This window comes from Meleagris gallopavo, chromosome 12 (assembly GCF_905368555.1).
Source record: "Meleagris gallopavo chromosome 12, MGAL_WU_HG_1.1, whole genome shotgun sequence".
Taxonomy (NCBI): Eukaryota; Metazoa; Chordata; class Aves; order Galliformes; family Phasianidae; genus Meleagris; species Meleagris gallopavo.
The window spans coordinates 16,721,696-16,747,777 of record NC_139415.1 but is presented as its reverse complement, the minus strand read 5'-3'; the positions used below and the strand labels follow the sequence as shown (position 1 = coordinate 16,747,777).

Here is a 26,082-nt window from a genome sequence, read left to right as displayed (position 1 = left end):
CAGTGTTTTTCTCAGTATCTCTCGTTTAACTCTGAGTGAGGTATTACTTGAGTTCTACCTTCCCCTTCCATTTGCTTTCCTAATTCCTGCTGTGATTTTTTTTTTTTGGTGTGTGTGTGTGCAGTGAGTGTTATAAAGTGTTTTTTCCCCTCAAAATCTTAGGAAATATGCTTTAAAGTAGAAATGTAAAATGATCATTTATCACCAGCATATCTTCTGGCACTTCTATAATTGCTTTTTGACTTCTTCTGCAGGCACGATGCATATTGACTTATCTGGCCTCTACTGTCCCATGTACTCATTTTCTTGATTGTTTTTCTTCTGAAACATTGGCTCAGTCTTTGAACATGTCGTTCTTTCACCTAGGACAGCCTCCAGGTAATGCAGGGCTCAGAAGAGAGAGTCTGCTTCTACCAGACTCATTGTTTCTGAAATGGCACTTCATTACCATTTGCCAAAGACCACAATCATCATTTTTATACATATCTCAATTCATTAGTGCCAATGAAAGCAGAGTTCTTGTCAAGGCTCTTTCTCCTTTTTAGCAGCTCACTATTCTGGGAGGCTGTTTGCTGTTCTCCTTTGTTCTCTTCTTCTATAAAACGTTCTCACCAAGTTTGGGGTTGTGTGCCTTTCTCTGTGATTGTGACCTCTCCCAGCATGTGAAGTCCTGCAGCATTTTCCTGCTGGTCTTGAAGAGCTGCTCAGGGAAAGGTCAGGCTTGTTCCTGCAGAGCAGAAGAGGGCAAAGGAAGTTTTCCATCACCTGTAGAGGTGGGAGTGGGAATGCTCCTAGTGAATCTCTAGCCACACCCAGTCCCAGGGATAGTACCTCCCACACAGGTTCCAGATACATTACAACACTGATTGCTGGCTCCAAATCACAGCATCCTGTTCTGACACACATAAGCAACAACACAGTTTCGGTTCACTAAGATACACAGGAGCTTTTTACCCCTTTGCTGACTTACCAGATCAGTGATGAAAATCTGGAAGTTTTATGTTCTTTGATGGATATGCATTTAAACCACAAAAAGCTTACACCAAACCTAGATGCTAGTCAGGGGTTGAGGTTTATGGCTAATTCAGATCTGTGTAGTAAATATAAACTTACCTGGTAGCTGTTGGTAAGTTCTATACAGCTCCCCTGTTTTCAGCAACCAGTGTTCTGTTGTTCTTTTAACAACAACAGAAAAATCAGACAATCTACTCAGCAATTGAAGCAAGTCACTGTTGACTTTGACAGTGTTGACAACATTTGATCAGATTGGAAAGTACACACTCTGTAGCTGAAACTTCTTCTAGTGGTAGGGAGCTATGAGATGTTCAGTCCAATGTGAATATTCTAGAGCAGTGATAGAATATGTTTGATTACAGTAGGGTAATCAAACATACGTTTTTAGGGAACTTATTACATTTCCTGTGACTGTTATCTTTGATAATCTTGTGCCTGGATAACTACTGCCATGATCTACAAGCAAGGGATCTGTGTTATGATAATGTAAACTCACTCACTTTTTTTTTAGCAATTAATCAAAATATTTGAATGTTAATACTTAGCAACCCTGAAGGAAAAGTGTGAGGGTGCATTAATGTGTAAATTATCTGTGATGTACAATGACTTTCTAAAATCTATGGAAAAAATTGATAATGTCTATAAAAAAAAATAATGTTCTTTTTTTTCATTTTAATCTTGCAGCTGGAGATTTTCATTCTATTTTGCATCCTCCATTGCTGGCTTTATATTTCTGTACGATGTAAGTTAATTTTGTGAATATTTGATATTAAAATAAGGACTGATTTCTAGATATTAATGACACCCATTGAAGCTCCTTCACTGACTTTGGTGCTTGTTTGGGTTCAGAGGTTTGATGTGATCTGTGTGCTAGGCTGCAATATGCACTGAAGTTTTAATTGGGACTTTAATTTTTACTCGTGAACTTATATGATTAACAATAAAAGAAAATAATGAGTAACCAGCATTGTTAAGACAAGTTTACAACATGCCTTATTAACACCTAAAAATACATCACCTGGCCACATTTTTCTCAAAGGAAGCAGTATGACTTTTCTGGCAGCTCTTCTTGGGGTCACAGTGCATTTTACGGCTGTTTATTGTTGTGTTACTCCCAACTTCTGACTCAGCAGCAACAGAGAGACTTCTCATAGCTAAGTGAGCGCTGCCTGGGGTATAATTAGTGCTTCTCCTGAGCAATTGAACAGTTCTCAGTGTGTCTATGTTCATCTGGCTCTCCTCCCTAAACAGTTTATCATCATGAACCAGTGCGTGTGGCTGGTAAATACATCAAAATGTAATAATTGTAGCAACACATCTTGAGTAATTGCAGAGATAAAACACACCCATTGCTTTGGATGATGAAATGATCAACTGGAATGTCTCAGGTGTCCTGAAGAGAAGCCAGAAAGCTGAAACTAATATGATAAACCTGAGATATAAGTTCTCTTTAGAAATTGCTGGAGAACAATTATCAAGAATATACTTTCTTAGCCTGCTCCAATTAGAAAATGCTTAAGTACTGAGGATTTTGAGTTAAGATGACGACTTATTGCTCAGCTGATCAATCTGAATCATCTGTCTTTCCCAGAAGCCTTGGTTTTACGACATATGGCAGACGTGGGTTGGCTATCCATTTCAGGTGAGCTTTTTGGCATTGATCCATTTGCCTCAGGGTGTTCCAGGTATTTCCCCATTGCAAGGGGTAATCTGCAGAGGTGCTTCTCCCTCCCAGCAGGCATCACCTAGAGAGGTGTGGCACCAAACTCTTCTGCTATCTCCAGTTGACTCCTTTAGGACTTCACCATGATGTGCCCGTGCTGCACTGCAGCCTTCCAGCCCATCCCAGGCTACCAGTTGTCTACAGCAGTCCCTCAGTGTTTGAGGCTTCATTGTGGAATCCCTTGGCTTGCACCAGTCCTGATGATGCTTTGAGGCTGAGGCACTGCAGAGTAGCAGTATGCAGAAGGGCTGCACCAAGCCTCTACCAAGTGTCTGCTGGGCACTATTGCTTAGTAGCAAGTGGAGGAGAGCCCTGCAGTGATGTGGTTTGGCAGAATGTGATGCCCTGCTCTGGGAATCTCTGCTTGTTACTCTTTTTTTTTCTTTTCTTTTTTTCTTTTTTTTTCCCCTCCAAGTGTCGCAAGGTTCTGATTTCTTCCTGAAGTATTTTAGTCATGGTCCCTTAACAGATGGCTTCAAGCAAACTGCTGCCTTGCCCACTTTTAGAGGTTCTTACATGCTGTTCCCTTCCTGTTTTGGTAAATCTGTGGCACATCACATTGCCACCTTGTTACTTGACTCCAAGCCAGGGGCCAAAAATAAAAAGAATCCTGCCTCCTAGCTGGGCTTTCCCAGTTCCTTTTACTTGTGGGACCTGATAAACAAGCTCACTGCCTGTCACCTGGGAAACACATTTAACCAAGTGAGAAGCCAAGCTCTTTCAGTATCCTAGCCCTCTTATGCCCTATGTGAATATGTAGGATTTTAGTGTAAATAGGTGACTTCTTAGACCCGAAGATGTGTGAACATCTAAAATGTTTGTTTGCCAAAATGGAGAGCTTTGCTTATTTGCAGTTGTTTGTAATTAAATGCAGAAGCACTCTCTATCGAGTTCTCTGACAAAAGCACAGAAAAAGGCATGCTAAAAATTGGGGGAGGGGGAGGAACTAGAGAATCTTGGAGTTTGGTCTGAGTAAAGGTTAAAATATTTGGCTCCCAGAACATTCTTCATAATGAAGCCCAGAACATGGATTTAGTTTAATTTTTTTTTTTTTTAGACTCAGCAGAGGAGAAAAAAAAAAAAAAAAAAAAAAGTAGGGGGAAAAATAAAAAGAATTTGGCATTCACTTTTGCTATTCTCCAAGTTAACTGGTTTTGGTTTTATTTTATATATCTATTTTTTTATTTACAGACTTTGCTGCCATCTCAATATTGGTACTACATGGCTGAGATTAGTTTCTACTGGTCTCTCTTATTTACACTTGGGATTGATACCAAAAGGAAGGCAAGTGGTCACACTAAACAAAAAGTTGATAAAAGCACTGTCCTGATTCTGGATTTGGTGCAGCCACATGAGGGCAGCATCAGTCTATCCCTGGCACACCTGCACCTTTCCCTGTTCTCCTGGCTGTCAGGGTCTCTCTCTGTGTGTGACGAAGTATCCACATCCACAGGGAGACCCCCCGGAGCTGCACTTACACGGCTCTATTTTTTTTTCCTTCTCCACAGGATTTTTTGGCTCACGTCGTTCATCACTTTGCAGCCATAGGGTTGATGAGTGGCTCTTGGTGTGGCAATTACTTGCGTGTTGGAACACTGGTGATGTTTGTACATGATACTGCAGATTTCTGGCTTGAGGTAATGATGACCTTCTTTAATTATTTTTTGTCTTTTTTTTTGTTATCACCCAGGTTATATTCAGTGATGTTTTAATCTCCTTGCCATCAGTTTTGTATGTTCCCTCCCTATCCCTACAGAGACATGGCTCTACAGTCATAAATTGTAAGATTAAAAAAAAAAAAAAAAAAAAAATTATCAGGAAGTTGTTAAGCTGATATTCTGTTACAGAATCCATTATGAGAAAAAAGCACGAGAAGTTCTGCAGAACTGTACAGGGACTGGAAATACAGCTGCCTCCCTGGCTTATTCTTGTTTCATTGTTAAAACTGGACCAAGTTGGCTAGCCTGTGAACAGCTTGTCATGATACCAATTCTCAAGCAAATTTAGCAGCTAAAAGCTTGGCTACTTCTTCACGCTGCCTTAATTTTGTCAGCATTCACACCCCTGTGTTGACCCAAGGGCTATGTCTACCTCATTCAGTTCTGGCTGGAGATGCTCAGGCTGACTCTGAGTGAGGTACCACAGGTACTGGCAGAAGTGAAGTTTCTTCTTCTCTTGACTAAATATCAACATTCAGAAATGTTTTAGGACTTGTCTGCACGCAGTTCTGCGATGATGGAGACCTGCTGCTGGATTTCTCAAAAGACAAATGTACTCTGTGGTTCCTTCAACAGCATTATTCTGGTTTTATAACACCAGGAATCAGAACATAGCTTTACAGCTTTTTTGGTGGTTCTGCCAGTGTACTCCTGCAGGCTGTTGTCTCTCACTACTCATTTCTGTTCCTAATACACTTCTAGTTGTGTAGGAGCAACTAACTGTGGGGTCACACGTTTGGGGCTGGTCCCAATTAAATGCAGGCTTTTGCTGGGTTACTTTTAATCCTTAACTGTTTTGTGGTTCAGTTCGCTGTAAGGCCCTTACAATCAGTTGAACCAACAATTGGAATAACAGCACTCAGATGCAAACTGAAGTTGGCTGGCTCTCAAACAGTGTTTAAGCTGTTTAAGACTGAGGCTTGGCATTTGGAGCTTGTGTTCACTCCTGAGATCAGCTGTTTTGCTTGACAGTACCCAGGGTGATTCCTCAATGAGACGTGGAGAGTTGCATGTTTCAGCTAGGGGAGAAGCAGAAATAATGATCTTAACTGGTGAAATGGAAACTGAAGCTAGGACTTCCAGCCCTCAAAGAGGAGGGTAAGGGACAGAATGCATACACCAGAATGGTGGTATGGTACAAAGGGTCACTGCTGATAAAGCCAGCAGCTTTGCTTTGAATCTGGTACAGCAGTGAGGGATAAACCTCTATTTTCAAGAGCACTTCATGTTTTTGTGACGCATCTACATTTATATCTCAGAACTCTTTCTTCATCTTTTTATACCAAATCCTATCTTCTAAGATTAAAGGAGAAATATAAACAAAGAATCTGTTTTGTTGCTGCTTTATTAAGTATTAGTAAACTGATCGCTCTCTATGTCAAACAGGGAGGAAACGTTCTTCTTGCTTAGGGAAAGATAAGTTCTTGTTTATGAAAATGCAGAAGTGAACTTATTTCAGGGAATACTTGTAATATGTTTGTTTTGTATTCAATACAGGCAGCCAAAATGTTTAATTATGCTCGCTGGGAGAAAACCTGCAATATGCTTTTCTTTATCTTTTCTATCGCATTCTTCATTACGAGAATCATCCTGTTCCCCTTCTGGTAAGCAATGTTTAACATAGTCATGACCTGTTATTTCATTCCTGTTTCCATTGAGAGGTTAGTAGTGGTTGTGATGGGTAAAGAAGAGCAATAGGTTGGTGTGTGTGTGTATATATATATATGTATATATATATATATATATATATATATATATGTATATATGTATATATATATATGTGTGTATATATATATATAGTTTAGTAAAAATAGTTTTAAATTAGGCACTTGAAAATATGCTCACTCAACGGTTAAATCTATTATTTAACTTCATTTCATAGTTAGTAGTTAAATGCTATGAGATTCTGTGTCTTTGACGGGGGTGAGCTACTTAACAAGGAGATGTCACTGTCTTTCATTCCTATCCTCCTGCTGGATAGGAAAGTCAGAGGACAGTCTGTCCTCTATAAGTACAGTTACTTTTTCTTCTAGTGTCTTCTTTTCAGTACCTAGTTCTTGGGTGGTACCTTGCATCACTCCCCTACATAGGGAGCACTCAAAAGTTAAGGTGAACCCATGAGTTTACAAAGTCAGTGCACGTAAATCATAACTTGCTGGATACTTGCATGAATTTGGAGTTCTATGATTTAATCTGCTTTGGAGTATTCACGCGTGTGCTTAGTGTGCTTAATGCTTAACATCTTTAGCTTTTAAAAAGTGTTTAATGCGTTTCACGTCCAGGGTTTCACTGATTTGCTCTGGATTACTTTCATGCCCCTCCCTGCATGCGGACAAACCCTCAGAGACACAAGCTGGTTAAATTAGTGGTTCTGAACACTGATCAGCACGAGGTTTTAATTTCCTGTAGTATTCTTTTTTAAAAAGACATCAGCGTTTCTGCTTTCTTGTTATTTTTTGATTAACTGCACAAGTGATCTCCAATCATTTTGCTTCACTGAGCTTCTTGTTCTTGAGCTTGGAAGCAAAACGTGATGAGATTAAAAGGACTCAAAAAGCCCAAAATAATATGGAAGAATTGAAACCTCAAAATGGACAAAACAGATTTTAATTAACAAAAAGCCCTGTTGCAAAACCTGCAGGATTTTTTCTGAATGTGGATTTCAGATTAGAGAGAATTTGCATGAAAACTGGCACAGTCTAGCTCTGTGCTGCATATTATCTAGACCACACAGAGCTCAAGATTAAAAATATATATATTTATTTAGAATACTTTCATGCAGGGCTCAAATTTCTTATCTTCTAAAGTCTGCATTTAGGTGGAGATACATAACATAGGTAAGCCACAGCTTGTTAATTAATCTGTCATCTTTGCAGAGCTTCTTAATATTTTTGTGGAAAGAGTTAATCAGTTTGGAATGTGAAAGTAGAAATTGCTTTAAATAGCACAGAAAAGGAACCTTGCATCATAATAATGACCTTTGTTTTTTCAGGATTCTGCGTGCCACGTTGTATCAACCTACATTCTACTCCACCACTCCAGTCATAGCATATTTCTTATTCAATGGGCAGCTATTGATCCTTCAAGGCTTACATTTATATTGGGGTTACTTGATCTTCAAGATTTTGAAAAGGTTCATTTTCTTAAAGGTAAGCAATTTTGCCTCACAGAAAGATGTGAAGTATCAAATACCTTCAATAGACTTACTTGGCATTTCTTATTGTCTTCCTGAATTTCCGTGTCAGCGTTCTTGTTAGGGACCTACTAAGTATAGAGATGTTCAAATGCGCTTTCTTTCTTTCAAGTTCACATTTAAGGTCACAGATCAGAATATGAAAACTTCGGGTACAGTTTTTTAGGGTTTTTTGGCCTGTATCTGATGTTTTGTTCTGATGGTAAATAAGAAGTGAACTCTCCCAAAAGCTGGAGCCCAAAGATGGTGTAGAATTCTTTTAATTCCTGTTTCCAAAGTGGAAGTAATTTTTTTTTCCTCCCTGAACTTTATAAGAATAATAAAAAAAAAAAAAAAATGAGAGGTGAGCGCTGAGATCTTTATATCCAACAGAAATCTCATGGTTAAAATGCTTCAAGCTTCTCTAAATCTGAGCTTGGTGATACTTAACACTGTTTTTTGGGCTTAAAAATCCATACAAAACTGATCCACTGTTATATTATGACATAATGAACTACAGTCCTGTTTAGCCATGACATACAAATAGATCAAGCTCAAAGGTTTTTTCTTTTATTTTCAAAATGGCCTTTTAAGAAGACTTAATTTTGCTGAGGAGGTATCAGCATATTCAGCAGAGTAATCTTGTGATTATCAAGACTAAAAACATTACTGAGCTAAGTCTACTTTTATCTGAATCAGCTGACGTTGTGAACCATCTTAAAGAAATAGAGAGATTCCTTTCTACCCATATTATTCATCGTTTGGCTACTAACTGAAACTATCCTGTATTTTACTTTCTGGAAATAACTAGTGATGAACTCTGCACAAATGCAATTATACACAATTTTGTTGCCCAGGCACAGACCCTATCATTTCAATAACATCCTGACCCAAGCCTCTTTGAAGTTGATGGAAAGACTGCTGCTGATTTTAATAGTACTGGATGAAATTCTAAAATAACAGCCAATTTCTCTGGTTATCACCGCAAACGAAAAAGAGCTGAATATCTTCATCCTCAGTCCAAGCTTATTCTGTTGTCTTCCACACCCTTAATTTGTTTATTAATTTCAACCAAATTGATAAGGTACCCCTTAGAAAAAGCTAGTTGTTTTAAACAGGCTTTTTGAAAGGAGAAGTCCTTTGAGTTTTTTTCTTTAGCTTTTCTGTTGATCTAAATAATATGTCATGACTGTGAACTGCAAATTGTAGATCGTGGTATTTTAGGTTTGGTCTTGCTTTGATGAAGAGGCCCGACTAAGTGATGAAATGCAATGACCAATTCAGTGCAGCTAGGTCTGGTAATCCATTCTGATTGTTTCCAATGATTGTGCTTTGCAGTATGCCAGATGGTGTTTTTTATTCCTCAACTGGTGGTAGCTGGGACTATTTCTTGTTTTGCCTTCCACTAAATTTTCCAGATGATTTTGACAGGAGTCTGGATGAGAAGTTCCTTGATTAGATACTTTGAAGGATGATTTTGTTGTTCTTTTTTTTATTTATTTGTACTTCATTTAAAATTGACTTCTCAAGAAAGCTCAGGCAATCAAGTTAAATTTCTGCTTGATCCCGCTGGGCAATCTCAGCCTCATCTGAGGGCATTCCTAGATTCCTACAAGTCTTATGCAAATAATTGGATACTAAAGAGACTCACTGTCTTCCCTAGAAGAACATGGCACTTACAGGCTCTACCCTTGTTAGAGAGCAAACCAGTGAATATCAAGGAAAAATCTGTACAAGGAACATCTTGCTTTGTTCTGCTTTTAAAACAAAATATGTTTCCTTAATTACAGTTTTTTATGGTCAGGTTCATGGAGTGTTAGTGTCTTCTCATTTTTTCTGACTGTGGCCTTGTTTCTGCACTGAGCTGGAGTTTGTCCTTCATATTTCACTGTAATTTGGCAGAATTCTGTGACATGATTCTTCTTGCCCAAATACCTGTTAGGATTTGACAAAATTAGCCATGTTGACCAACACATCCTGTCTGTCTTTTAATACTGTCTTTAATCTTATAAAATATCTCTAAAAACGCAGTTTTGTTGAGAAATAAACATCTAAAGAAGGAAAGTAAAAATGAGGAAAGAGGATAAGAAATGTTTAGCCATTAGAACTGGGGATGTTTGACTGCAGAATAGAGAAATTTGTACTGGTTGTGAAAAATAACTTGGGTATGGTGGTAGGCCCACAAGAAGTGCACATGAGGCTACTGGAGAATTTGCTAATGAAAGCAGTGTGGCTGAAACAGCACAGAAAGAAACTGAAAACAAATTCCATGTGAATCATTAAATTGTAGATGTTTGGTAACATTTTCAAAGCATTTCTGAGAAGTCAAATTTAGGGGTAAGTAGATTGATAACCTGAAATATGAAATTGCAAGTGGTTTGTATTCCATATACAGCGTTCTTTGTATGCTGAGCCTGAAATAAGGGTAAGCCTTCTCACACAGCTCATGTAATGAAAACAAGAGAGCTCCCTCTGCTTTGCAGCCGAGGAAGAGAAGGGCTTTGGCATAGTATTTCATCCATACTAATTGAGGTTTTGTGAGTGCACTGCAAAAAGTCTTTGGATACCATGGTTAAGAAGACATTACTAAAGCAGCCTATATAAGGCCATCCTGCGCTGCCTGCTTATATGCCTTTGTAAGGGGCAGAAATACTTTATTTTGAGAGAAGACATTTTTTGTATTAGTCATTGCAAAAAAAAAAAATGGAAAAGCACCAAGCCGGCATCTCTACCATGGATTTTTCATTCCTTATACAGCTCTCTGAGAAGATGGTTTCCAAATAACATTTTTACAGTGGCAGCAGCATCAGGCCTAGCCCTTTTCAGTCTGCATGACTTCAGCTGGCTTGCATGTGCAGCCTGTTTTCCATAGCGGTGGCAAACTTGGCTGTGAAAGCAGGCAGTGCCTCCAAAACTGTAAAGACAACTTAGAAAAGAATGGTGTTTGTAAGGCTGCATTTTTATACCAACGCATTTGTCACAGACATACTCCACGCAAATAGCTGTTGCTATTTTAGTGAAATAGCAGCAAACCATTATACTTGTGTTAGGAGGGTTTTGTTCCTATGCCCAAGACTTCTAAGCCCATTCAGAAGATAGGCCATTTTTAATGTTTTTCATGAAGCAAATTAGCTACTTAAGGTGGAAAAATGAAGTCATGATGTAAATGGGAATAGGGACTGATGTATAGCTGTATGTATAGCCTTAAAGAAGCTCAGGGCACACCAAGGGAGTCGGGATTTTGTCAGTGTCCTCTATGCTTTGAGCCGCCCCGTGTTCATGGGGTCAGCAGTGAACAGCACTGCAGTGCAGCAGTTTACATGGCCTGGCGTCCTTCCAAGGGGCAGGTGTCTCCTAGTGGCATCCTGGCCCACATCATCAACCTGTCTGAAAGTCAGCAGGCTGCAATGCATTTGTTTTGAATGGACAGTGCTGTTGTCTGTTGTCAAAGCACAGGTTAGAGGACCTGTCTGGGTCGGACATGAAACACGGGATGTAGTGGGGAATGTTAACAAGAGGGTCCAAATCTCCAGGATTTAACATACCCACAAAGTTTCTCCTGCTGTTACTCAAAGGCACCCGAAGAGCAATGTCCCAGCTTGCCTAGAGCTGCAGGTCTCAATTCAGGCTGTGACAGAAGGCTTTGTTAAAGGCAGGCATTAATATAGAAGCAACATCAGCAGTGAAGCGATAGCTTTCTTCCGTGCTTTACTCCTTCTCCTCGTGGAGAGAGATGGCTTTTTTCTTGCACTGGATGGACAGAAGCTCTTAATCTCAGCTGCCACCTCCTCTGCCCTAATGAAGGGGGCAATCTCTGTCTCTCTGGGATAACTGCTCAGCTGACTTGCTTCACATAGAAGAACTTGGCTAGAAGTCCTGTGATGTTCCTCCTTATAAACACTGCAGCCAGAGATGAATGAACATGAGAAAAAAGGAAAGATGGGTGCAGGATTCTGCCCTGTTCTTCTGTGTCCTGCTGACTCAGGCAGTCAGCAGCAGCTGAGCTGATGGCACAGAGCAGCACTGCTCAAACTCATTGTCCAGGAATGCCCTAGCAAGTGGGAAATCCATGGTGGCAAACTAAGCTATGCTCAGCTACTTTGCGTTAGGAAGCTCTTTGTTTCTATGGAGTTAAACCTGAAGGAACATGAATATTGAATTTTTCGAATCAAAGGTTGTTCTTAAACTGGAAAATAACAAAAAAATAACAATAATATGAATATGAACCCAAATGTCCTTTATGATAGAACGTTTTATGAGCCCATTTAAAAGTGAGACATAGGCACGTAAGCCCTTCGAGGTAAGACCTGCAGCCATTTATCTTAGATCAGTTCTGCAGTGGGAGGGAGAAGGCCCTTTTTCAGTGTGATTTCATTTCAAGTTAGGTCAGGCAATCGCAATGTTAGCTGCTGGCTGCCATCTTGGTGTCCAAGGCCTTTTGTTGCTAGGAAACTCCGTGTGTTTCTGTAATATTGTTCAATTACATGGTTAAATTACCCACTTGTATCAAGTTTCAAGAACCACTGAAACATGTCTAGTCATCATGTCTGCACATATGAGAATATTTTAGGAAAATTGAAAAAACATATAGAGAAGTATGTACATGTGCACTGATTTAAAATATCTCGCCAGGAAAATCCCATGGAGATTAAACGTTTTATTTCCAAGGTCAGAAAAAGGGAGCGAATGACAGCAGCTTATAGCCACGTTATTATGGCAAATTAAGACGTAAAATATATGTTAAAACCATTACAAATTGAGTTTAAGGTTTTGAGACTACGGTGTTTTAAATCTTGAAAATATGTGTAAGTTGTAGGAAATGGGCATGGTGTCCGCATGACTCAGATACTTCAGGGCTGATGCAAAGTCCATCAATGGCAAAAGGTAACAGTAGGCTTTTTACAGACTGCAATGTGACCAGCAAGGTATTTTCTTACTCTTTTGTTTCGTTGCTGTCAGACTGTCCTAAATGAAGGCAAAGAGCTTCTTAGTAATTCAGCTGTAGTTCTTTCTTCTTTCTAAAGAAGAAAAGACCAGTGAGATCCTGCACTGCTGTAGACCAGGTTTTTATGAACTTGTTGCTTTCTCAAAGAAAAACTTCAGTATTCAAAACTTCAGTATTCCTTTGTTTTGCAATCATTTAAAAAGAGTTTTTAAGGCTTTATGGTTGGACAGATTCTTGTCCATGGTTTATTCATTTCTTACTCAGTCCAACTTCCCAAGGGAACAGTGAGTGTTAATGTTGGAAGAATGGTGCATGGCAGTGTAAGATAGCTGAAAATGATAAGAAAATACTATTTGGGGGCTGTCATAAGAGCTGTGAAATACTTGTTGTGGTTCTCCTGCTGCTGCCAGCACTTGTTCTTCAACTTTGGCATTTTTGTGCTGTCTGAAGGCTGTTCTTGCTCTGAGATAATTCTGCCAGTTCAAGTTAGCTTTCTTTCCTTCTTTCTCATGTACTGATAGCAGGGTGCCAGCACAGCCCTTGCTGTGAATATGGTTAGCCATATAAAGACTCCTGAAATCAGGACTCCTTTTCTGCATCAAAATGATGTATACCAGTAATGCTGTATTCCTTAAAGGGTGCCCGTGGGCTCAAATACTTCGTGTGTTTTAATAGTAACGCACAGACAAGGCCTGAAAATCCCTTGGGATGCAGACATAACCTGCTCCTGTAAAACATGCCCCGCTGCCTATATTGAAGAGTAACACTTCTTTACACCTGCACATGTGCTGCCCTATGTTGCATTCTGCCTTATTTGTTGTGAATTTACCTCTTCAGAGACTTGCTTTAACCCTTTGTTTTCAAATTAAGTTCTACAGTTCCCAGAGGCCACCTGACTGCATTTAGCTGATGCTGTTCAGACTCACCTCAGCTGCTGCAGAGCTTTCCTGCCCTGGGCCCTGTCTTACTGTTTATTCCTCTGTTTGTGTGTTTGATCAAGTAGAACTTTTATTTTTAGTAATTTACTTGAATCTTAAATACATTTCGTAACCATGTGGGACCTGACAGCATGAAATTTCAGTTCTGAATTTGGGTGGCAACTTTCATGTTCATTACACATAGGCCCTCAGCACATGTACTGAAAGCAATGATTTTTCCAGTTCTTTTGTTTGCAGGACCTTAAACATTTTTCCATGGAAGCCGAGACTTCTGTATAACAACTTTAAGCACCAAATGGCACTTGCTTTGTTTTCCTTAGTTACCTTTGGAATCAGGGCTATATCCTTTGCAATTAGACCATGGATCCACAGTGGCTGAGATCTGTGGGTTTGCCTCTGTTGGCCGCGAGCACTGTGCTGCTCTGACAGCTGCGGCGGCGCAGACCTTCTTGTGGAGCGGTGCAATAACCTGTGATATTTCATCCCAAACAGAAATCTTATTTTTAAAACCATGGGGGGAAGAGAGGCCTATGTAACATGAAAGTAGAATGGCCTTTGAAGAGGTTACATTTTAAATCTCCTTCGTGGCAAATAAAATTGGAACCAGTGTTCATATGCTTGAGCTGTGTGCTCTTTGGTGTGCAGGGGAGGCACCGAGGGTGAACTCAGCCTGACTGCTCCCAGCTCATAAACCACGACTTTTAACTTCATCTGCAAAAGGTCACAGTGTGACCCTGATTGTATGCAGCCGTGCTGCACTTTTGTGCACCATGCAATTACTGGGATGTGAAAATGAAGTATGAAATGAAATGTATATTGAGTTTTGGCATGCACAGCACTTGACCCAACTCTAAGAAGTCAGATTGTAGGTTTGTTTTTTTTTTTTAGCAGTGGAAAAGTGTTTTCAGGACATCATCTCTTATATATATGTATAAAAGATATATATAATATATAAAAGATATATATAAAATGAAATTTAATGAGAATTAACACAGGAAAAAGTCATTAATTTCAGTAAAATGTGATTCTACAGGAGTTTATCAGAGAACAGAGTTTAGTTCCCTTAACTAGAGGCGCTGAAGTTCTGTTCTGTTTCCTTTTTGTCTGAGCTTTGTTAAGCCCGTACCATGCCTGTGGCAGACAGTGTGTTCACAGAGCAGACCAGAGAGATGTTCGTGCCTTAGTTCCAAGCAGTTCTCCTAAAAGCAGTAGCTTACTGTAGAGGATAATGATAATCTTATAAATTGCAATTTCATGGACAGCTTGGGGTTGAGAAGTGCTGAAAAGCTTACGGGGAGATTTTGTGGTTACCTTCTAGACTGGGAATGGTTGGTACCTGTTGGGTGTCAGAGTTTGAGTGCTCAGAGTGAGGGGTAGCATAGACTCAAGTCAGATGGAACTGGATTAGTAGGAGCTGCCTTTCCCCCATTTTAAAGGAAAATGGATTGTGGAGAAGTTGAATTTCTTAGTTCTCTATGGATAAACATTTATAGCAGTTTTTCTTATGAGGAATCTTTTCTTATGAGGGTATCTAAGCAGGACAAATGGAAGCTTTCCCTCAGAGATGAAGATCAATCTATCTGGGCATCTTCCCAGTTGATTCAAATTACTGCTTTTGAGATGTGAGGTTTTTTAATAGCCTGGAGATGGGGGCTAGCCAGCCAGGTCAGCAGCATGAAGGCTCAAGCCCTTGAACAGGGAAATGGCTTCCTGTTATGACTTTCTTTCATCTGTGTATTTCCCATTCTGTTACAGCATTCCACTTAAGCCCAAAGCCTGGCTACACATCTCATTTGATGCTGCCAAATTCATCTGGGGAGGAGGGCTGAGAGGCAGGCAGGAGAAAGCACAAAGGAGTAGGATGTTTGCTGGCTGGTATTCATGACGGTAGGCAAAAAGGGGAGCTGTGGACTCCTATCTTTGCTGGAGAACTGAAGTCAAAACTGACCTCAGTAACATCTGTTGTCAAAGTAAGCAAGCCAGCAGGGATTTAAAGAGGAAAACCCACCAGTTCTTCACTGCACAACTGTCATGAGCTGGTCCAAGAGCACCAGCTGCTCCCTTTGGCCTTCCCTTGGCTCCGTCAGCTAGGAGGCAGATTGCTGGTTAAGTTTCTGCTTTTGACTCCAGATTATGAAATGGGATCAGCAGCTGAACAGTGACTTCCAGGGAGGCTTGTTGTACTCTAGGCTGAAACGTGCGACTTACACTTCAAAACAGCAATCATGTTCTCTGCTGGATTTTATTTTTCTTTAAACTGACTCTGTTTAGAATGCCTCTTATTCCACACCACCTTTCATTTGTATATTACATAAAAATCAAGTTTAGAAAATGCACATTAAGGACTGTTAACACCATTATGGAGGAATGAAGTAATGAGAAACTGAGGAAAATATTTCCAAGCATTTGATTACAATTGATGGGCTTGTGAACCTACACTGGGGTGGGAGCATTAGGACAGAGTACTTTTCCGCTCTGCACACATAATAAGGCTCTGCAGGAGCAGACTTGGTCCTCTGGCCATATCTCAACAAATCAGGTGTGTGATGCTGCCTTTGCTTCTCTTCTATCAGCTGTGCCGTGAACAAGGCTGTGCTGGTGCCTAGTGTGCTGTGTAAAAAACTCTTAGCTAGTTTATTGTTTCCAAATCTGAGTTTTACTTCAGTAGGAGATGCAGATCAAAACTGTATGTCCTGAAAGCAAAGCTTCCTGCCCTGGCCAGCTCAGCAGAAGCACAGAAATCTGCAGTGTTGAGATGGGGCCAGGTTCTCAGCTGGTATAAATGAGCAGCTCTACTTGAAGTCTGTGGGACTGTGTAAGTTTTTACCAGCAATGGATCTGGCTGAACAACCACCACCAGCCCTCTCTCTGCATGTCTGTGTCTGACACGAGGCAGCTCTACTTGTAATAAATCTGTGTCTTAAATGACATTCCTTTTTTTTTTTTTTTTTTTTCATGTGAAGCCTTCTAATTCAGATAAATAAGAAACAGTAAAACTTCTGCTTTATAATTCATGGATTTGCCTTAGCATTCACAGAAGGGCATTTGCTGACAGCTTTTCTGGCATCTCTTATTAACTGCTCATATCTTTTAATTTTAGAGAATATTTATGAAATGTTCCATTTGTTGCTAGTTTTATATAAGTGCTCCTATATTAAAACTATATATATAATAGTGTGCATATGTATTTATTTTTCCAGTTGCCAAAAATCAATTCACAGAACAAACCCTAGGTCTTCTACAGAGCTTTTTATGCTTTCATTTGCTATTTTTAATATACGTTGCAGAGGTTTGAATTGAGACTTTCTTATTAGATGAATAATTCTCAGACTTTCAGAGGGGTGTATAGTATTGCAATCTGCTGAATCAATTTTTATTTTTTTTAAATACATTTGAAATAAAGCTAGTTAATGATAGATTAATATCAATTTAGAAATGAAATTGCCGTATCTTGGATTTAAAGTAAATGTTTCCCTAGGTAGACCTGGAAGTGCTCCGTAATCCTTAAGAATCCTTATTGCAAAGAAGGCAGGAAATCTTAAAAGGAGCAGTCTTGACTCTTGAACAGCTAATGACTTTCGACCAGGCACAGCATGCAGCTGAGTTCAGATCATCAGAAAATACACTAACAAACCTGGTCAGTGTACCACTCTCATCAGGGGGTGATGCAGGAGGATCTGAAGCATACGAGGGTGGGATTTGTCCTGCCTCTTTTTGGTCATATAAAAACTATGCTTGCTCAAGTTAAAGGGTCCCACTGTAAACATGAAGGAAAAGAGGGTGCAATTCACTGTGTCCAGTGTTGAAGGCAGCAAGGTGGTGGAGCAGGTCCTCCTCTGGAGAGATGTGTTTCCTTTTTATTGGTACCAGAGTGGTCCTGGATGGGTGCACTGAGCAATACCCAACGTTCAGAATGCTAGACACCAGTGAAATAAGCCCTTCTCCTGGTAACTTAAAAACACAAATCTCAGGACTTCTAATGCTATGTAAGAAGCTTTGTTCATTAGGTACTGCTTGAAGAATTCTGCATCCATACTTATGTTAGGGTGCTTAGGAATATTGTACTGCAATGATTTTATGTATCATGCATACTGCTGTGAACGCAAAAGGAAAAGACATTACGTATCAGGTTTGTGACTTGAAAATCAGATTAGTAATTTTGAAGTGTGGGGCCAACGTTGAGGTACATCACACAAGGAATGGAACAAGCTCCTCACAGCAAAAAGAAATGAGTTCCCTGATGGATGCATTGGATAGGAGAGAGGAGCTGTTGTTCAGAGCTGCATTCTTCATAGTTTCAGGTTAGCTTCATAGTGCTGTGAGGCTCTGTAAGAATGCTCTTCAGCAGCTGTGTTGTTTCAAAGCATCCATCTTAAGTGCAGCATCACACCTCGCTAAGTGAGAACAGTGCGAGTGTCTGATCGTCTGTCTTGTAGCCAAAGAAACATTTGCAAGGAATAAAAGTGCATGTTCTGATAAAGGTTCAGAACACTGAACTCCTTGGCTTAATGCAAGTTCTGTGCTAGGGTAAAAAAAGTTCACTATACAGAACAGCATCAAATGCCTATTATATTGTTCTTTGTTTCTTTGCCAGCTGTGGATTTAAAATTGGAATAATTCAAAAAGCAGTGGGACATTATGACTCACTCAGTACCTCCTGGGCTTTTGACATTATCGTAAAGTCGCATGCACTTGAGTGCAAGGTTTAGTTAGTGGATTTCAATAAAACAGCCAGCAGACTTCATTGAAACCACAGAGTACCTGATTAACTGTAAACAATGATTTATGTCTTCTGATCAGCTGAGGTATTATAGCTCCAGTCACAGGTGTGGTTTGCTGAGTGACAAGACAAGTGACATTTTTCAAGTTAAATTTACTCCTTCCATCCAAATCCTAGGCATGTTCTCTAACAGTAATGTGTTTTTATGAGGCTGCTTTCTTCAATATGTGTGAAATTAATGCAATGTTTCACTTGTTTTTCACGTCTTTGAGTTCCTTCTGAAAACTGGAAGTGGAAAACCTGGGAAATGAGAGTTCCATAAACGAGAGGTTCAGTAAGATGAGTTTTGCCTGTGAGATGTCCACTGCAATTAATCTAGAGATTCTGTATCTTCATACCTAACTGCAGAAAGCAGAGTCCAACCGTGCCTCTGAAGATCAGCATTATTTATATTGCCTGGTGTGTATAAGCTGAAAAGGGAAATACATTTGCCAAGAAAGTCTTCCGGGCTGGAAATTTAGAGCAGTTTGCATGAATCCAAATGTATATTGCTTAGTCTCCACAGGAAAGTAAAGGCTTATTAAGTCATATGTCAGCTGAAGTCAAATTAAATATGTTGATCTCAGAGATTCATCAACTTTATAGTATTATTTGTTAGAAAAGTAGCCCCCTTCTATCTATTTGGACTCACTTTTTATTATCTCTCTTGTTTATTATCTCTTTGATTTGAGCCAGTGGTTGCTGACCTTGCTAATAGCTTTCATCTTCGTAGTGCAAGCTGTTCCCATGTGTGCAGGTGCTGTGGAATTTATTGTCGTTACGTTGAAAAGTCAAGATCTAGGCAGCGTGGTTGTAGATGTTTAAACAAAACTATTCCTGAAGAATGAGATTTAGGGCACGCTGATTTTAACAAAGCATACATTTAAGAATTGGGAAATTTTGACTGAAGGAGAAAAATAAATATTTGAAAATCCACGAATGTAAATTTGACTGAATCAGAGGACATAACGATCCCAGGATCAGTTCTGAATTCCTTTTTGTATGTCTGTACCTGGCAGAAGAAATCCAGTCAGCTGCGTGGAAGTAAATTACGCTTAACCTGAAAGGCCCAAATGTATTTGCTGCAGCACTGCCACCTCTGAGAGACCCTTCCTGCTGTTTACAAGATCAATAGGCTGCTTGTGGGTTTGGTGCTTATCAGAGCCATGCTGCTGTGATCTGTATTTTAACAATAAAAAGGAAGAAAGATGTCTGTCTTGGCACGCGTTAATCACATTAGCATATGCCTGTGCAAGGATATGATCTAACTGATCTCAGGTGCAGGGCTGTTCTTAGGGTCAATTTCCAGCGAGCTGACTGGCAGCCTGCATTACAGGGTGAGGTCTGTCAGCTGCAGAAGGGATGGATGTCAGCTGGGGTTGTGCTGGTGGAGTGAAAAAGTGGTGCACTCAAACAGGTGCAGTTACAGCAGCGTGGATGAGCTCAGGGCAAGGCAGCTGTTGGACCTCATGGAGGTCTCTGCCTCTGCACAGTATGTTGGCCTGTAATCAAGGTATACTGGACACGTTGAAACTTTGTGGCATTTAAAGGTATCGATATCTAGGATTTAAGTCTGCACTAAGAAATATCACTCGAAATAGTCTAACTGCTCTTTGATTATGACTATTTTAGGTGTTAATGGGAGTCAGAGGGTTTCTAGAATCAGTGCATGTCTACAGTTATTTATTTTTTTTTAACACAATCAGAAAAAAATGTGGACGCCAATGTACCTGGCAGGGCTCCTCCATGCCAAGTTCTGCATCAAGAAGCAAATGATTGAGTAAAAGGCTCAGGATTTAGTTACTGCTAGTTATTTATTTTCTAGTATTTTAAATAATGTTTCTGTCCAGGTACACATGTGTTGCAGGGGTCAAGTTTTCACTCGGAGTTGACTTTTGGTGGCAGGTACTACTGTGCTGAGATTGATGTCGTTCAGAGAGTCTGTCAAAAGTTACTGAAGGATTCCTGATGGCTTTAGCTGTAGCCAGTTCAGGCTGAAAGCATGTCCTTACCTGCTGGTGCTTGAAGTATGGCACAGCAAGCCTTTTTATCATCCTTCTCTTCCATTCAGATGTTTAGCTGAACAAGGAGATGAACAAACACTCCCCCCGTGGTGCTCCCAAGCCTACACCATGAATTTGTAAAGCAGAGGCTTTGCTATTGCCTTCATAGTGCCAAATTAAGCTATTGCACGCCTCCAAAAAGTATGTGCCTTTGTCAGGAGAGGCCACGTTGAAAGCTGGATGAAAAAAATGTAGGAGCTGAACTTCCTTGCAGAAACCTCCTCTGCTCAAATCTGAACGTGCCTCGAAAGCGTGCAAGGTTACCCAGATTCTTCTCCGTGATGCTTCAGTGGGTATGTCTGTTTTGGAGCGTGTCGTTCTGGGAACTGCTTCCATTTTGAGATCTTGACCTGCTGGTCAGTACTACTCCACATGGAGCAACAATGCATTTGCTACTAAGCGCCCCGTCCCCTTCTGAGAACATAGAAGGCATGCTGCTAAGTCTTCCTCACTGTTTGTGGGATCAATCCATGTTGCTACAATATATTTTTTGTCTGTTTTTTATACTGTTCGGCACACTTTTTTCCTCTGCTCTTAACACTTTTCACTTTAACTACTGAGTAGCAGATCTAAAGCCATGGCTGCATATCTCATTGTGCCCACGGACGGAGGTGCCGGCTGCCTCTGTGAAGCAGAGCAGGAGAGAAGGATGGTGTCTGCCAGGATCAGATGTTAGCACCAGCACATGGGAGCACAAAGCTACAATTCTGTCTGCCTTCTAGCACTGCTGTATCTTTCTCCCAGCATTCTTAGCAGCTGTAGTAGAAAGAGAGCAGCGCCAAAAGTTTGTCAGAAGGAAGTGATTTCTGAATGCTTTATTGAGAGACACTCTTGCAAAGTTAGTTTAGACTGACATTCGACCAATGCTGTTCTGCCTACAAGAGGCTGGGAAATAGCCTTTTAAGCTTGCCTCTCTTCATTTCAAGCCTTTTTCCTTGGTGAATCCTCTTAGAAGATCCATTCCCATTTGTGTAATAAGATGCAGTGCTAATGGCTTGAATGATGCACATTGTAGCAGAAGTGAAATGCAAGAAGCCAAAACTACCTTAGCATGTACAAAACTACCTTAGCATGTACGGTTCATTTAACTAAAAGAGGCAGACTGAGCAGCAGGTGGAAGGGTTAAACAAAAGGAAAAAAGATTATAAAAGTTTGCGGCTTTGGCTTCACTACAAATGGCTCTCTTGCAGACTTTATAGCATTAGTGTTGCTTCTCATAAACCTTGAAACCATTCATCCATTTAGAAAGATTAAATTGGTTAGTCATCCAGAACATAAAATATGCACGTCCATTTTGTTTGTTACCTCAAACCATTTAAAGTGTAATAAATTCAACTGATGCCATTAAACCAAAGCACTGAATATTACTGATGGCCTCAGTTGCATTTACAGTTTGCCAGTTCTTGTGTTTCTGATAGTATATTCATCTGTTGTTGCTCAGGGACAGTAAGCACAATGTTGCGTTGGAAAACATGGCGGTAACTTATGATGTGAGAATGGCAGAGAAAACATCTTAGTATTAAAGCAAGGACAGATCCTAGAAATGCTACGTATTTCTTTGTTCTTAGGTCAGGGACACAAACTTTATTTTTGGTGTCTTGATATGTTTATAGTGCTATGCTACACAGTTTGCAATGTCAGGTCTACTTGGTTTTGCAATTACAGATGAAACTACAGAAATGTCAAGTTCTCTTCTGCCATAACTTCTGTTGCATTCCCTTTGCTTAAACAAGCTAGACAAAAACAGCCAGACTCTTCCAAAGCAAGTTTCAAAGGCACCAGGTCAGGAAGCAGGTTTGTGACTGAAGGAACCAAAATGTAGATTCTATTTAGCAGCATTTATTCTCGATCCATATTAGGATTCATAACTCCTGCCCTGATAAAAACAAATTTGCTCCATAATGATTGTCTCAGACTACAAAGAAATTCAATTCCTGCTTCAAAATATGTAAGAGATTGTTTCAAATGCAAGGATTTCCAGTGTGCTGGATGGTAATGTTTACATGTTTTTAATTATTACACATTGTGCCTTTTATGATAGCAACCAAGCTGACAATATTAAACCTGGAAAGTAAATCCTATCTGAGCTTCCACTTCCATGCTGGAAATACCAGGTCATTCCTACAGAAGACAGAAGTTAGTGTCATATCAGCTACCACTCGAGGTAAAGCAGATTGGCAGTTGTTGTTAAGCACATTCTTAAGTTCCATCAACTTCTGCAGACCACAACAAGGTGCTCAAAATGAGCTATGATCTCAAGAACATTATTGACTCCGAGTCCATTTGCAATGAGCACAAAAGCACTCCTCCCCTTGTCATCCTGTGTGTTTTCTGCCGCAGCTGGACAGTGCTCAAGGAGATGAGAATTCTTGCAGGGAGTCCAGCAGATGCTACATCACTGTATACTTTGCTTTGGTTTGCACTTTTTACTGAAATGTTTCTGATGGCAAAAAAGTAACTTCCCCCCACCCCAAGCATTTGTCTTTAACTGCAAATACAGAACACATAACCAGCAGGAGTAACAGAGGTGATCTGAAAGAGGCAGAACCTCATAAATTGTTTGTGTGAGAAAGGCTGTCTTTCCTTTTCTCTAACTGATGGTGTGCCAAGTTTATTTTACAGTACTTACAATAAGATTTGTTTGTTTTGATACCCTTTGTATGTTGTTAGGGAAAAGGCAAAAGAAAAGCTCCAGGAGGTTTATAGTTTCTGATGAGACAGTTGAAGCTTTAATTTTCTTTCTAGTCCTATATGTTTTACTAGGAATGTAATATATGAAGGGTTATGAGATTGCAATGGGATGAGTTATTACTGAGCTGTCATTTATTTTTTCTGTATGAATTTGGTGCTTAAGAAAGACCTCCAGACCAGCAGGCTAACTGAAACCGCTGGTTCATTCAGAGAGCAGATAGAAGGGCAACACTGCTTTCTCCTTTCTGCATCTCATCTCTGACCTTGGTGCATCGCTCCAGAGCAGGAAGAGCATGTAGTCTGAGCCTGTTTGAGGTTGAGATCCGGGTGGATGGCAAGGAAAATAAATTTGTCCAGAGAGGAGTGGTCTGCAGTGTAGCTGTACAGGTAGCCTGCAGATTGTCTGCGCGAGAGCTGACGTACCTGTCAGATCCAGCATGTGGCTCTACAGGCAGTTTCCTCTGTGATGAAGAAAAGGCTTGGATCTTCCTTTAGCGGGCAGCACTGCAGGCCGAATACCCATGCATGGAAAAAAAGGCACCACAGGACCTGCAGTCCTCAGTATGTGAATGTTGACACCACCAATAGCTGGCTGTTAGACTTCAGGAATTTCCATGAACATGCTAGATACCCTGGTGTTAATGCTTAGAGTGTGAGTCACAGTGTGAGGGGGCTAGGGTCTGATCCTCAGCTACTTGGAAACTCCTGACTTTAGATGAGAAGTTATCTATTAAATCATGAGATGCTGGGGAGGGGAAGACTGTAATTACCCATCTCTTCCAATTCAAGAACTATCAAAACCAACAAAAGGAGCAGTGCATTCTGTGCGTGTCTCTTTTCCCCTGGAGTGCTGTGTGTGTTCAAAGACTGCACTGAATCCAGGAGACAAGAGTCAAGTCACAGGAAGAGGCCACCAGTGGTGGCTGCTAGACATAGGAAACTGTGGGAGTTGGGGGAGATTTCATAAGTGCCTACCTTGTTCCTGCTCTTGCTCACCCATGTGGACGGAAAGAAGCATTTATTTGACTTACAGCATCTTTACCTGGAGGCAGCAGAGCAGTTATCACTCCTTCCATGAGGCAGGTAGTGCTCTTCTGAGCTTGTTTTAGGGAGTTAGTTTTAAATGCCAAAGCCTTGATTGTTTGGACCAATGTCCTGAACATATTGTAAGGTCTTATGATATAGTAGAAAATGAGAATTAAAAGAGAGGAATGGGATATTTTATGTACCATGCAAATTGCACAGGATTACTTTACTCAAGGACAAGCTGCCTCTGGCCCCCCTTTCATCCCTGCTAATGAAACAACCATCCTCTTCTCCTTGGCAATTCCCTTAGCAGGGTGATATGTCAAAGATGTATTATGTGTGTCCAAAGCTGTATAGAGACATGGCTTTCCCTTTACAAATATTGGTATGATATATACAGCATTTTAGGGTCAGTAAGTCTCTCTGAGTGACGTTAATACCAGGAGATGCTGGCACAGCCAGTCACTGTTTAGTTTACACCTGTCAGAAGCAGGCAGCCTCTGAACTACTGTGTTTGAGTGAGACTATTCATCATGTTTAGTTTTTATACAATACTCTTTTCATCTTTCCCACACTTCACGATTGTTAATTAATCCCACAGCACCCAGGGATTACTATAATGCTTTACAAGGGAAAGCAAAAACAAGCAGGAAGAGGTCAAATGGCTGGGCCAGGCCCACAGAGGTAATTTTGTCTGAAGAACGTTAGGTTCTGTGAGATTAAATTGGTGTTAGCTGGTCTGTCCTTGAGTGTCACCCTCCATCTTTTTGGGAGGTGGCCTGGGGGGGCAATTTTGCTAGGATCGTCTTGAGAGCTCCCTTTCATTTGTTTCCTCTCACACATTATTTTCTGAAGAAATTGAGGAGTTTTGTCTTTAGAGGATGAGGCAGAATGTCTCATTTTCTGAAACTCCTCTGCACCATCTCTTCATTTTGCAATTACAAAGGGGAGCTCCTGACTAATGGAGCTAACTGACTGCTTTTGCAAAGTCATTGTAAAGATCCAGACACACAGTTCATGTTTAAAGAAGTAACTTGTTTGTGTAGCATACACAGGCCTTTTGATTGCACTAATAGCAATCTGGCAACTTATCTGACAGTAAATACTGCAAGTATAGAATTTGCTCATGGTGCTTTCTTCTCCATAGGACTTGAAAGATGACCGGAGTGATGAAGAGGAAGAAGATTCTGTTACAGATAATGAAGAGGAGTCCACAAAGAACAGCAATAAGAATGGCTGTGGGTCAGGCAAACATCTCCTTACCAGCGGTCACCACTAGCCCCCTCCTGCCTCACCTCCTGCAGTGATTTCTACTCTGTTTCTAACCCAACTTATGGGATAAAACTTAATTCAACATGCTTAGGAGACACTGTGATTGATTTATTGTTGGCTACTGGGCCTGGAAAAAAGCCCAGTATACGGGAGGGGAAAATTGCATAAGATGACAAAATGTGTTAATGACCCACTTTCTGAATCATTGCTTAGCATTTGGAAAGGTGCTTGGACACGGACTGTTCCGCTCTCACAGTGCTCTACAAGGTGAAAGTGTCAGATCGTTTAGCGTCCCATTGATTTTAACTGTTTTTCAATCTGATCATCAATTTCATCAAGCAGTTTCATTCATAGGTGCTTCATGGGAGGTACCTAGTGTGAACTGCATCAGGAGACAGAGTTACTCAATGTGGGGAAAAAATGACAGCAGTGTAGGTTGACTAACATTGTAGTCTTTACTTTTCAGTTTAAAATCTCATTAAAATGGCTATTTTTTACGAGTTTGATCTTGTTTTCTGGAGGCTGATGGAAGCTAATGTGGAGGAATTCAAGCAATTTGCTTCTGAAGAATTTGCTTTACTGTAGAAGCATGGTTTATCTCTAGAGCATGCTGTATGTAGTTCATAACTGTATGAAGAGATTTTCCAGTGAAGAAAATCACACAGCAGTTCTCCTTGGAGCTCCACGTTTCGCAAATGTCTTTCATCACAGCCATCCTGGATCTACGCCCGATGTTAGAACAGAAGGTGCAGAGAGAAGGG

At 40.4% G+C, this 26,082-nt stretch overlaps 1 protein-coding gene across 1 annotated transcript in view; it reads left to right on the top strand.

Moving 5' to 3' along the window:
- CERS3 (ceramide synthase 3) overlaps positions 1-25,334 on the top strand; it is a 38,723-nt gene extending 13,389 nt beyond the window's left edge. The window contains exons 5-11 of the mRNA XM_085234392.1: positions 1,699-1,756; positions 2,606-2,656; positions 3,929-4,021; positions 4,246-4,374; positions 5,953-6,059; positions 7,448-7,604; positions 25,197-25,334. Of these exons, the coding sequence (XP_085090518.1) occupies positions 1,699-1,756; positions 2,606-2,656; positions 3,929-4,021; positions 4,246-4,374; positions 5,953-6,059; positions 7,448-7,604; positions 25,197-25,328 (727 nt within the window). The 3' untranslated portion in view covers positions 25,329-25,334. The remainder of the gene's footprint in view (positions 1-1,698; positions 1,757-2,605; positions 2,657-3,928; positions 4,022-4,245; positions 4,375-5,952; positions 6,060-7,447; positions 7,605-25,196) is intronic.
- Positions 25,335-26,082: the final 748 nt, after the last annotated feature.